At 50.4% G+C, this 13,871-nt stretch overlaps 1 protein-coding gene across 1 annotated transcript; it reads left to right on the top strand.

The window, feature by feature from the left end:
• Positions 1-12,587: 12,587 nt before the first annotated feature.
• LOC134509652 (olfactory receptor 5B21-like) lies at positions 12,588-13,661 on the top strand. Its single transcript, XM_063322234.1, has one exon. The coding sequence runs from the start codon at positions 12,588-12,590 to the stop codon at positions 13,659-13,661; it is 1,074 nt and encodes a 357-aa protein (XP_063178304.1).
• The last annotated feature ends 210 nt before the right edge of the window (positions 13,662-13,871 follow it).

The following is a 13,871-nucleotide window of genomic DNA, read 5'->3' as shown; positions in this document are numbered from 1 at the left end:
TCCTGTGTGCGGGTGCTGCTGGCGGCAGTGTCTTGTCTGTGTCAGGCTGTGTGACCAGCCATGTCTGTGTCCTCTCTGTGTCCTGTGTCCGTGTGTGTCTCTGGGAGACGTGCTCAGCTTTGCCGCTGGTTGAAGCAGCAAAGGGGAAAGCAGCAGCCCTGTCCCTCATCCTGGGCAGAGACCCTGGGTCCCTTGGCACTGGGACGACCAGGCTACAGTGGCCAGGCAGGAGGCAGCCACTCCTGACATCCCTTAACAGTTTCACAGTTGGCAGGATCTGGTCCAGCCGTGAGCATTCCCGAGATTACTTCGTTACTTGTCTATAATGATTATGTGATGGGGGACTGATCCCTTGCTAATGTGCCCACAATGATATACTTGTAACCAAACTGTTAGAAGGTTTCTCCCTTTGTAGAGCACTCTCAGCATCTTCCACAGAGGGACGACATCGGCACTGCGAGGAGCTGCAGGGGCTTCAGCCAGGCAGCTCCGTAGCACTCTCCTGCCCAACGGCCTGGAAGCTGCAGAGACTTGATTTTACACTGTTTGAGGGCTTGGGGACTTTTGCTCTTTTCTAGGCAATAGACAAGTCAAGCTGCTGAACTACAGCTTTTTAATGATGAAGGAAGAACAGTAATGTTTATTGAGAGCTTGCTCGCCATCATGTTATTGATAAATAGGTAGATAAACAGGGTACAAACAGGCAAATTTAACCTGCAGCCAGGCAATATGTAAAAGTATTGCTCAATATTTGCAGCGCGATTACCGGGATCTGGGGAGAAATCAAACACATAAGTTAAATGCTGTGAGTTTGTTTTATAGCCTCGGTGCTGTGATGGCCATGTCACAGTGAGCAGGAGGGCAGTTGTGCCTGTGTCCCCATGGTGTCACAGTGAGCAGGAGGGCACCAGTGGCTTGTGTCCCCGTGGTGTCGCAGCAGGCAGGAAGGCAGTGGTGGTTGTGTCCTGTTCATGTCACAGCAGGCAGGAGGGCAGAGGTGGCTGCATCTCCATGGTGTCACAGCAGGCAGGAGGGCAGCAATGTTTGCGTCCCCGTGGTGTCACAGCAGGCAGGTGGGCAGTGGTGGCTGTGTCCCTGTGGTGTCACAGCAGGCAGGTGGGCAGTGGTGGCTCTGTCCCTGTGGTGTCACAGCAGGCAGAAGGGCAGTGGTGGCTCTGTCCCCATGGTGTCACAGCAGGCAGGAGGGCAGTGGTGGCTGTGTCCCCGTGGTGTCACAGTGGGCAGGAGGGCAGCGGTGGCTCTGCGCTGAGGGAGGGGTGGCCCCCGCATCCTGGGACTGGGGTCCCATGCTGGAGACTCACTTCATTCTGCTCCCCCTCAGAGCCAATGGAGCAGCACCCAGAGGAGATACCCCCGTGCTCATGAACAGGGTTTTGGGAGCGCTCACCATTGTCCGTGGCTGCACCCACCATGAAGATAAAGCCCTCAACGCCAAGGAGGAGGGTGAAAACTGAGCAAGCCCCCAACATGGGGGCATCACTGGATGTTGGGGTGCTCTGCATGCATCTGTGAGTAGTGGCAGAGGGAGCCAGGAGCCCCTTTGGCCACAGGGAAGGGTCTGTCCTCCCCTTACCCATGGGCCTGGGGTCGAGGTGAGTGGCTACCTGGGAGCATGAGGGTGACAGGACAAAAGGGCCCAGGAGTGGAGAGGAGAAGGCAAGGGCAGGATGGGGAGGGGGCTTCTGGGGTCAAGAAAGGAGCTCTGATCTTTGGGTCAGTGGAGCACTGTTAGGATCCAAGCAGAGCCCAAAGCTGAGCCTCTTTCACCCTTCCAGTTCTCTCCCCCATCCCACTGGGGAGGGAGTGAGTGTGTGGCTGCATGGTGCTTAGCTGCTTACCAGAGTTAAAGTATGACAGGCTCCAATTCAATTCCAGCCCCTCCTCAAGCTCTTACTCTCCTCTGGCCCATGCTCAGACACCAACTCGGCTATCGGCCCTGCTCAACCTTCAACTCAAATGCAGCCCCTGCTCAAGCTCTTACTCAGCTCCAGCCCATGCTCTGGCCCCTTCTTGGGCTTCGACATCTCTACTGGTTCATGATGCCACTCAACTGAAGTCCCTCCTTGGGCTCCCACAAGCTGCTGCCACTCCTTGCTGTGCACTCAGCTCTGTAGTCCTTGGGCTCCAACTCTGTGCCAGCCTCTGCTCTGGCTGCTACAACCTTCAGCCCCTATTTGGTCAGCCACTGGTCTTTGATCTGTCTCAGACAGTACTCATTCAAGATTGTTACCAGAGTTTAGGGGCTGGAGCAAAGCTAGTGAAATGTCCAGAGACAAGTAGATGCCACAACAGATGCCAGCTCTGAATGGCCATCAAAGCAGGAACTGGAGCTAAGGAGGTAATAGCTCCCCAAGGAAGATGCAGAGACAATTACCTGCTCTATCTCTTGTATTTAGAGCAGGTGCAGTAGTGCTGTGGATGCCTAAACAGGGGCCAGAGACAAGCTGGAGCCCCAGCAGGGGCGAGAGCTGAGTAGGGGCTTGAACAGGGTCTGGAGCTTAGTTGGAGACCAGTAGGTTCCAGATCCAAGTAGCCTACTTGGACAGATACTTGGCTCTTCATCCTACTGCAGGTACTTCTCAAATCAAGACCCTGTTCAAGACATTGCACCCATTTTCAAAAAGGGCAAGAAGGAGCAGCCGTGGAATGACAGGCTGGTCAGCCTTATCTCAGCCCCTTGGAAGCTGATGGAGCAAAACCATTTGTTTGATTCCTTTGCCTACATCCAGCAGCTGTTAGCGTCCAAGATGCCCTGGGGTAGCTGAAGTATCAGTATGCTGCTTGGAAACCTGACCCAGCACCTATGGGAGCTCTTCTGAAGCATTAGCTGGTCACCAGTTAAAGTATTTCCAAACACCTCATTTGAGACAACTTCCTTCTCTCCATGAAAGCAAAGTCTAGACTAGTTGATTAGAGATGGATATCTGCACTGAGGTATCTGGTGTTTGAGGAGACCTGTCTCCTCCCTTTCTTCACCAAAAATGGAGTCCCATATCATTAAGCCAACGGGAGTGTGCAAATCTGGCCACACAAAAATGATGTTTCACTGAAGTTGGTCGCCCTGCTTCCCAGTATCAGGTAAAAGATACTGTGAAGAACCCAGCTGGCTGACTCACTCTTTAGTGAGTTGTGGAATGCACACTGCTGGGACGGGAGCGTTTTTAGGGCACAGGTCTCTGCAAGAAGCAAAATGCTCTTTTTTTTAATGATGCAGTCCTGACTATAACAGAAATGTTTTGAAAATGTCAAGAAAAATGAAAAAATCAAGAAGGATAAGGGGTTGGGGCTTTGAGCAACAGAGAAGAGCCAGGAACTGCTGGTGTATTTGGAACCAACAGGGAAACACCTGTGAAATGCCTCAAAGGAATTAGGGTGTGTTCCTCTAAAAAGGTGTCATCGTCAATAGGCCAGCAGAAGTGCCTCTGTAGGCACCCTGCACACAGCCCGGATAACAAGCAGGAGAATCTGGAAGCCACCGTGCATCTAAAAAGCTACAATCTAATCAGTGAAACATGGTGGGATGAATCACACGACTGGAGCATTGCAAATTATTCAGAAGTGACAGTCAAGATAGGGTGGGTTGGGGGCATTACCCTCTTTGTAAAAAATGGATTGACTGCCCAGAGCTGCCAGAGAAAGGAACGAGGAACAGGTTGAGAGCTTCTGGGTAAAAACTAGGGACCAAGATAACAAAGGAAACCTCGTGGTTGGTGTTTACTACAGGTCCCCTGACTAGGAGAAACCTGTAGATGAAGCATTCTTCAACTACAGGAAGCATCACACTTGCAGGCTCTGATCCTGCTGGGGGACTCCACTCATCCTGACATCTGCTGGAAAAGCAGCACAGAAGATATAAGCAGTCTTGAAGAGAGTTGAAGATAATTTCTTGATCTAGATGACAGACAGTCCCATCAGAGCAGAAGCATTACCGGACCTGTTGCTTACCAACAAAGATGAACTAATTAGAGATGTCAAGACTGGTGGCAGCCTGGACTGCAGTGATCAAACCCTGGTGGAATTCACAGTCTTGAGGGATATGGGCTTGGTGAAGAGTAGAGTCAGGACCCTGAATTTTAAGACAGCAGATGGGACCCCCTGGGAAACTGCCCTCAGGGACAAAGGAAGTGAACGGCCGCTGGCAGCTCTTGAAGGACATTTTTCAGAGCACAAGAGCTCCCCCCGGTGCCCAGCCCGTGGCCAGCACTGCTTCTATCGTGCTCTGGGGTCTGCCAGGGTCTGGACTGGGAGAGGAACCAGGCAGGATTGACTATTCACCTAATACAGGCACTGAAGCCCAGAAGGAGAATGAAGCTGATCACATCTCAAAGAACAGACCTCACCTGCTCTGTGATCAATGGCCAGGTCTGGAAATGGCTGATATAAGGGCTTGGGTTTGGAAGGAGCGTCCGGGGCAGTCTCTTTGCCTGTTCAAACAACAAGAAGCTGGGCTGGATCTTTGAAGTCAGGGATCATGTTTGAGGACCCCTATGGGTATGACAATGCTCTACAGGGCCCCAGAACCTCCTCCACATGCTCCCTTCTCCTGTGGGGCTCCCAGATGCTGCCAGCCCTGCAAAGGGTTCAGGAGAGGACTTGTCCTCCCTGTGGCCTGGCTGAGGAACTTCGTCCCAGCAGTGTCATTGGTTATTTTACACCTCTATCTCCTATGGAAAAAGTGCTGGGAGCAACGGCGATTGGAAGGGTTGAGGTCATCCACTTCGGGCCTAAGCAGGCTGACCTGTGCAGCAGAGGAAAGATTAAAAAGTTCTCAGGGAGGTTTTAGAGTTAGTGCTGCTATCGCTAATAACAGTAATGGTGGAATGTACATCTTCTTCATTAGATAACCAAAGTTATCTAATTTTAGTCTTGTCAGCCATTCTTACCTTAAAAATAATAAATAAATAAATAAATGCTGTAACTTCAATATTTAGCTTCTTGCATGGGATTTTTAGAATAATGCCTTTTCTCTTGGTATTATTTGTTTGGTATCAAGCAATGTCTACACCTGACAGCATTTCTCTCAGAATTGCCAGGTTTATTCTCTGAGTTGTTTGTTTTGGTTTTTTAAACATAAAAGGTGAAGCGACAGGTCCAGGTGGTGTAAAAACACAAGGGAGAGAGCCAGCCAAATCATCCTGGGGTGAGCAGGATGCCAACTGATACACAGGAGCCCAGGCCACAGCCATGTTGCTGCCGTGCTTCTACAGCCAAGAGCAGAGGGTGCTCATCACGTAGGGGCCACAGCTGGGCAGCTGGGAGGGGAGACCCTTCAGTAGGTGTTAGATATTTGTAAGGGTTTGGGATTCAGCCTCCCTAACTATAAGGCCTGGACTAAGTCACTCAAAGTGAATAATTTACATTTACGTGGTTATTTCTCAAAGACACCATGTGTGGTTCACTGTTTCTTTATCTTGGCTAACAAGTTTTGTCACTTTTGCTCTTCTTATTCTCTGTGGCTTGTGAAGAGCCCACTCTGGTCCAGGGGAAAAGTATGTGGAGGAAGAAGCGGTGGAGAGGAACTGTTATGGACTGACTGAAACCCTCCATTCCCCATCCCACTGCGCTGCTCAGCAGGGAGGAAGTAGAGGAGTCAGGAATGAAGAGTGAGGTTGTGTCTTGGGAAAAGAAAGGGGTGGGGACAAGGTGTTTTAGTTTTCTCTTTGTTTCTCACCACCCAACTCTATTTCTGTGGGCAACAAATTAAATTCATTTTCACCAAGTCAATTCTATTTTGCCCATGATGATAACTGGCAAGTAATCTCCCTTTTAACTCCACCCATAAGATCTTTTCCATCTTATTTTCTTGTCCTGTTTGAGGAGGGATAGTGAGAGAGCAGCTAGGTTAGTGTCTGGCAGCTGGCCAGGGTCAACCAAATACAGGCTGCCACTGGCTGCACTAGAACATGATTCCTCTGCACAATTTTTGGTCTAGGACATTCTCAAGCAGATCTCACTCACCCTGAGATGTCTGCATGGCAAACTTTTCCACCTTACTTAGCCATGTCAGGCTCCTGTTCTGGCGGAAGGGTTCTTACAGGCAGCCGAACAGCCACATTTCTCTGATTGTTTCCAGACGTGTCTTCTGGAATGTCATGTCTCTGTTCCTGGAGGGCTCAGGTTTTATTGGGGCAGATCTACCAGCCCCTGCGCCTTGGAGGTATTTCAGAGACTTCCAGTGAAAGCAGAAACGCACACTGAGGTCAAATTCCTGCCAGTCTCCAGCATCCGCACTGGCTACCTCCCCTTTGACTGTAGTGTCACTTCAAAAACCTGTTTCCCGCACCTACTTTTATTCACACCCCCTATATTTAGGAGGACCCCACATCGAAGCAGGTGGATGTGCCCTGAAGGAAGCTGCAGTCTGTGGAGAACCCATGCTGGAGTAGGCTCCTGGTAGGTCTTGTGGCCCCATGGGGGACCCACGCTGGAGCAGTTCATGAAGAACTGCAGCCTGTGGGAAGGACCCACATTGGAGAAAGTCATGAAGGACTGTCTCCCATGGGTGGGACCCCACGCTGGAGCAGGGGAAGAGTGTGAGGAGGAAGGAGCAGCAGAGATTGTGTTATAAAGGAAGGAGCAGCAGATGAAGTGTCATAAACTGATGGCAACCCCATTCCCCATCCCCCTGCACTGGGAAGGAGGTAGAGAAGTCAGGAGTGAAGTTGAGCCTGGGAAGAAGGGAGGGATAGGGGGAAAGTGTTTTTAGATTTGTTCTTATTTCTCATTATCCTGCTCTGTTTAATTAGCAATACATTAAATTAATTTCCCCAAGTCAAGTTTTTTCAGCCCATGAGGGTAATTGGTGAGTGATCTCCCTGTCCTTAACTTAACTGAGGAGCTTTTTGTCATATTTTCTCCTCCTGTCCTGTGGAGGAGGGAGAGCGATAGGGTGGCTTGGTGGGCACCTGGGGGCAAACCAGTCAGTCCACCACAATAGAAATGACAAATAGAGTTGTTTTCTTGTAAGAAAGCTCTATAATAGCTTGAATGACTCAAAGAGAGACACTCTCTTCTGTGGACAGTGTCTGCTCAGCGTGCTGCACGTGAGTTGGAGTCATGTTTGATACTGCACCACTCCAGGTTCCCAGCACCTGAAGGGATGTAAGATTATCTGTGTTCTCTTATTCTTCTGATAGCTCTGAGAAATAGGATTGTGAATGACACCTAACAGAGTCTGGGTGCCTTTGTTACTGGGATCACAATGAATCCTCACCTCCTGCTGGAAATGCTCAAGGCTAAGCCTGGCAGGGACCTGGACAACCAAATCTCTGTTCATGCTTACAACAGTGTGCTGGGACAGAGGATCTCCAGAGGCCCCATGAGCGGGAACTCATTTATGAGCCATTGTTTGTCTTGGTATTGTAGGAGGTTTGGAAGTCACTCGTTCAGGCCAAATCCTCAGTCCAAATCCAAGATGGGACGATGGGCGAACCCAAGAAAAGCAACTTGAGGTGCTGAGGATCATCTTTGCAAAGATAGTTACAGAAGAAGCACCTCTTCTCCTCAGCTTTGGTGGAAGGATCCCCATGGAGGTGTCAACCATGCTCGAGTGCCTTAGTGGGCTGGTTTTGGCTGGGATAGACTTAATTTTCTTGACAGTAGCTATTATGGGGCTATGTTTTGTATTTGTGCTGAAAACGGTGTTGATAACACAGGGATGTTTTCACTCATGTGTAAGCTGAGCACTGCTTACAGAGAGTCAAGGACTTTTCAGCTTCTTATACTGCCCTGCCAGCGAGGAGCCTGGGAGTGCACAAGAAGACAGGACAGGACACAGCTGGGACAGCTGACCAGCCTACCCCAACTGATCAAAGAGATATTCCATGCCATGTGATGTCATGCTCAGCCTATAAAGCTGGGGTAAGGAGAAGGAAGCGGGGGTGTATGGAGTTAACGGCATTTGTCTTCCCAAGTAACCATTGCATGTGATGGAGCTCTGCTTTCTTGAAGATGGCTGAACACCTGCCTGCCAATGGGAAGTAGTGAATGAATTTCTTGGTTTGCTTTGCTTGCATGTGTGGCTTTTGTTTTACCTATTGAGCTATCTTTATCTCAATCCATAAGTTTTCTCATTTTCACTCTTTGGACTCTCTCCCCCATGCCACTGAGGTGCGTGTGAGCGAGCGGATGTGTAGTGCTTAGATGATGGCTGGGGTTAAACCACAAAGCTTTTGCTTTCCTTGCAAATCTGGCTGGTGGCCATGACTGTGGATGTGCTGCCTTCTGTGCTTACTGGGGCTGCTCAGAGCCACTGTTCCACCATCCTGCCCTCTTGGGCTGCTCTTCTCATCTGTTGGAACCGTCAGGCTCCTTGGAAGTCATGGTGATGCATTCAGAGAGACAAGATGGACAGAGACTAAAATCTCTTGCTCACTGAGGGTGAACCTGTAATTCAAGGGAAAGTTGTTCTTCCCTCTACACAGGGTATCTTCTCCTTGCAGTCCAGGGAGCAAGCATACAGGGAGCCACAAGTGGACATGTTTTCAAGAGTTTCCAGAAAAGTCTTGTGAGAGCCTTATATTACCTGGAGAATACAGAAGCACGGGTACACCTCTGACCATAAAGTTGAGTGAACTCAATCCCTCCTGTTCACAGAATCATAGAATGGTTCGGGTTAGAAGGGGCCTTAAAGATCATCTAGTTCCACCCCCCTGCCCTGGGCAGGGACGCCTCCCACTAGACCAGGTTGCTCAGAGCCCCGTCCCACCTGGCCTTGAACACCTCCAGGGATGGGGCAGCCACAGCTTCTCTGGGCAACCTGGGCTAGGGGCTTACCACCCTCACAGCAAAGAATTTCTTCCTAATCTAAGTCTCCCTTCTTTCAGTTTAAAACTGTTACCCTTCGTCCTATCGCTCCATTCCCGGATAAAGAGTCCCTCCCCATCTTTCCTGTAGGCTTCATTTAGGTACTGGAAGGCTGTTCCTGCACTTCAGGCTCCTCTCTCCAGCCATGCCCAGGAGGCTGGAAGGTTGACATTTCCTCTAGGTTGGAAGGGCAACTGGTAGGATGCCTGGACATCTGTCCTCCTTCTGGTGAGTCAAATGAGGGCCAAGGTCTGGTGATGGACAGCACTGGACCAAGAAGTACAGACCAGTTGTGGTGATGGGTGCAGGGGTCAGCCGAGAGCCCAGTCAGTACTCAGTAGGTTAGTCATAATGGGACAGGTTTGAGGTGGCTTGTGAAAGGCAAGTCAGGAGGTTGGGATCAGGGCCAAGTCAGTGAGGAATGAGACCAGGTGGGACCGTACCTGCAAGAGGGAAAGGGCAAGGGGAAAACCTGAGCTGAAAAGCAAGTGTCTGAGTGTGGATTGGCCTCTCTATGGGACCTCTCTATGGGGCTGGCCCTGGGCCCACACAACCCACTGCCCCCAGGTGGGACAAAGGCATCTGCCTCAGGGCCCTTTGCAGTCTGGACTCTATGGGGCACCAGCTGAGTAAAGGAGGCCCTTTCAGGGATTTTTTTCATGCTTCTTCCTTAATGGAAAGTGTCCAACAGCTTGGGGTGAGAGGACCTCATTTCCCATGTTCAGTTATTCCCTGTGCTGAGAGGTTGAAAAAAGAAATCTCAGTTCCAGAAATATCCTTAAGTGAAAATATGTCATGCCATGTTTGGGGAGCAGAGAGGTCCAGCTTCTAAGGGATGGAGAACTGTGAACCCAGCACAGGAGCACAGCCACCAGGGCAGGGATCTACCTAGCAAGAGGACTGGGGCAGGCCTGGAGATGGCGGCCTGGGTCAACTGGGAGTCCAGATCATCCGATGGCTTTGTGGTGATGCAGCAGGATCAAGATCAAGAGAGGAGCACAGATGAGCAAATCAGGATTAGATTCAATGAGGGTAATGAGGGTCAAAGAGAGGCCAGTACTCAACAGGCAGGTCCACAGGGACAAGGCAGGTCCCAGGTCCTGTTATTGCCCTTGGGGCCCTGACATCAGCAGGACTGGGAGCAGCTCTGTGGAAAGGCCCTTGGTGCTGTGGTGCACAGCAAGGTGGCTGTTAGCCATTTGTGTGCTCAAGCAGCGAGGAGTGCACACAGCACTGAGGGCTGCATGAAGAGGAACATGGCCTGGAGGTGACGAGACATGATCCTTGTTCTCCAGTCAGCACCTCAGAGAACATAACATCCCTTCATCCTATCACGCTCCAGGCCCTTGTGCCTCAGGGAGAGGTTCGGAGGCCCTCTTCCAACAGGGAACAGAGCCTGTCACCTGAGGAGGACTCAACCCATCCAACAGGGCAAGTCTCTGTGGCTGGAGAAAATGCTCCTGGCTCTGGCTCTGCCTCTTCCTCCCTACTGGCCACTGGAGCAAGCTGGAGGGACCAGCTCAGGCCACCAGGGCTGTATTAGTCTAAAAGTCAATGACAGCGCAGTCATCTGTGAGGAGAGGGGCTGAATACCATTTCTGGGATCCCATCATGTCTTGTGTTCCCGATAACCAAGTTCAGACATGCCCGTGCTCACTGCTCTGCCTCACTTTCCCTTTTTGAAAGAGCAGGTTTCAAGTCTACCCTAGAGGTTTTAGGGGAGCTCAGCCCTTTCTTGAGATGGGAACGCGGTTCCTACCAGCTCAGAGCTGTCATTCCACCAGGGAATCAATTATATTCTCTTTATTAAGAGTAATCCTTAGGGAGAGCTGAGACACAGAGAAAAAAAACATGTGGGAGACTGAACACTGCTCTAAACCCCAGGACACACTGGAGAACAGGAGCATTTGGGTGCTGCTGAAAAGTCACTGCAGGAGCTGCTGGGGGAAGACAGCAAGGGCAGAGACAGGGTTTTGACAGGGCTGAGACACTCTGGTTTGCAGAGAGCCCAGGGAAAGGAACAGCATGGTGGAGAAAAAGCAGAGAGTGAGACCCTGACCTCAGTCCTCATTTCCAGCCACTGTCAGCACAGAATTCACCCCTTCATGCTGAGGTAGGTGCTGAAGATGCTGAGGGTGGAAGGGTGGAATCATTCTATGATTCTATGATTCTTAGATTCTAAGTGAAGTCTGGGTGTTGTTGATGAAACTGCTGGATCTTTCAAAAGAAGAAACTTGTAAGGGGAGAACAGGGTCCTGTCCTTTCCTGCATGTCTTCCAACCCCAGCCCCCTCCTTCCCCCAGAGACCCTGAGTCCAGGCACCATGGACCAGAGAAGCTTGGGAGGAGCTGGTGGTGCTGGGTTACAGCTGGGCTGGGCTGTGTTTGACCATCCCTGGGCACTCACTGCCTTGGCTGGGATGGAAGACGTGTCTGGGCAGGGTGTTTTCAGCCAGACTGCCTGTGACCTTCATTTTGCCACACAAATTGCTGCTTTGTTTCTGTTTTTTTTTTTTACTTTTTCTCTGATTGTATGATGATCATGTAGGTTTTGATCTACAGTGGTCATGTTTCTCACTTCTAGTCTGTGAGGAGGGCTGGAGACATTAGTGACTCTGCAGTGACTCTAGTAACCTCTCCTAATGGTGTCTGTCATCATCACCTGCAGAAGCAATTCATCCAGACCAGGAGATGGGATTTCAAGGGATCCCTCTTCCAGGGAGTGCTGAGCAGAAGGATGTTTCTCAGGCATGGACTTCCCCTGGCTGCACTCTCAGGCATGTTCTGTGCACTTTTACATGCCCCTGACCCTGCTCTTGTGCCACCTCACCCCCAGGCACCCTGGGGACACCCTTGCCAGTGCCCAGCAATGCTGGGCAGTGAGCCCTGTGAGCACAGATGGCTGGGATGACCTCATGAGGTCCTGCTACTGGTCTGGGATGTGTAGGGAGGCAGCCCCAAAGCCCTCAGGATCCACCAACGAAGAGGGAAAGACATGACTGAAATGATCCTCCCTGTCCCTTTCCCTTCCTTCCTGCACAGTCTCTCCTGTTTCCCGATTCTCTCAGTTATGGTTTTCCTCCTGTTTAGTTTTTCAACTTCTGTACCAGTTTTTCCTCCATGGTTTGATACACAAAGTGATTTTAGGCATCCTCTCAGAGAGTCCCACAGCATCGACAGCCCCACCCTGCTGTTTCTCCAAGGCAGGAATTCCAGACTCAGTTTGCCAGTGGAAGTGATTGTTCTGGGTCAGTGTGGGAAGTAAGTGGCTTTGGGGGGACTCCTACATGAAGTGCTGGGACCACTTGCTTTGTGCAGCGTCCATCCTCTTCTTCGGAGGGAGAAGGGTCTCTGGTGTCGCATAGTTCACACAAAGGACTTTCAGAGTGAAAGGAGTGTGTTATATCCAATACCTTTCTCTCTCCTGAGAGCAGAAGGACCTCTGTCCTTGATACCTAAACTGGGTCTTCCTGGGAGCAAATTTGGGCACACGAAGGAAAGCTCTCTCAGAGAGACCAAGTGCACGTTTTGGTTTTGTTCTGTAGGGAGAAACATGCAGCTCTACAGGGCAGCTCAACTCCTTGGTATGAGGAGGTCTCTGGAAGAAACGGTTTCGCTGCTGTCTCTAGGCACAGAGTCCACAGAGTCAATGTGAAGAGATTTCTTTAAAAAAATCTTTTTAAAAGTAAAGACAGAAATACACATTCCTTCTTGGTGCTCCTCTTCTTGGGAACTGCAGAAATAAAAGAGAAACACCACAGCATGGATGGAGGGCAATGGGTCAATGGGACACCACCAGTGGAGTTCCTGCTGCTGGCAATGAGTGATGATCCCTCTCTCCAGACACTGCCCTTCATCCTTTCACTTGTCATCTACACTGTGACTGTCTTTGGGAACATCCTCATTGTTGTACTGGTGATGGCAGATCAGCATCTGCGCACCCCCATGTACTTCTTCCTGGACAATCTGTCCTCCTTGGAGATCTGCTACAGCTCCACCATCTTGTCCCGGCTGCTGGCCAGCTTCCTGACTGGGGACAAGACCATCTCTGCTCATGGCTGTATGGCTCAGTTCTACTTTTTTTCCAGTTCTGCTGGTACTGAGTGTTACCTGCTGGCAGCCATGCCCTATGATCGGTACTTAGCCATCTGCCAGCCCTTACTCTATGCAAGCCACGTGACCTGGAAGGTGAGTCTCCAGTTGGCAGCTGCGTCTTGGCTGGGGGGATTGCTGCTATTTGCAGTACTCATCTTCCTCTTATTTCAGTTGAAGTTCTACAGCCCCAAGGCAATTGACCACTTCTGTGATTTTACTCTGTTGATGGAGCTCTCCTGCAGTGACACCAACGTGCTTACAGGGGCCGCTTTAATCTTTGTCTTCTTGGATGCAGTATTCCCTTTTCTGTTCACACTGGCCTCCTATGTGTTTATCATAGCTGCCATCCTGAGGATCCTGTCCCATCAGGGCAGGCAAAAAGCCTTCTCCACCTGTTCCTCTCACCTTACTGTCGTCACTCTCTTCTATGGCACTCTTATCATTGTCTATATGCTGCCCAGGACAACTCCACCGAGGCAGCTCAACAAAGAATTCTCCTTTTTCTACACTGTCCTCACAGCCCTGATTAACGCCCTCATCTCCAGTTTGAGGAACAAGGAGGTCAGGGAGGCCCTCTGGAAGGTGCTCAGGAAAGCAAAGGCCTGCACCCAGAACTCCTGGCGTGAGGGTGACAGTAGGAACAAACCACTTGCAAGTCTTTCACAAGGGCAAGTGCTGAATACTGGGCACACCTCCAGAAGTGTGTGCCACTGCGCCTACTTGAAACTAGCGCAGGGATGAAAGAGGAGAGTTCTTATAAATAAATACTCTTGTAGAGGACAGACTGTGAAAAATGCAATGGGTTGGCCTTTCCCTTCATGATAAATGGTTTGGTGACCTTATTTGTGTGAACTTCTTAAATGACAGTTCTCCTTTACTGAGAAAGTAGAAGACCAAATTTGGGACAACATCCGAGTATCATCCAGACAAGCATGAGGGCATATCATTCCC

This window comes from Chroicocephalus ridibundus, unplaced genomic scaffold, assembly GCF_963924245.1.
Source record: "Chroicocephalus ridibundus unplaced genomic scaffold, bChrRid1.1 SCAFFOLD_26, whole genome shotgun sequence".
NCBI lineage: Eukaryota > Metazoa > Chordata > Aves > Charadriiformes > Laridae > Chroicocephalus > Chroicocephalus ridibundus.
Note: the sequence above shows the minus strand (reverse complement) of the source record. Positions and strands in the feature narration are given on the sequence as shown.

Excerpts from the sequence above, each read along its gene's own strand:
- LOC134509652 (XM_063322234.1), top strand. The coding sequence starts at position 12,588 with ATGGATGGAGGGCAATGGGTCAATGGGACACCACCAGTGGAGTTCCTG.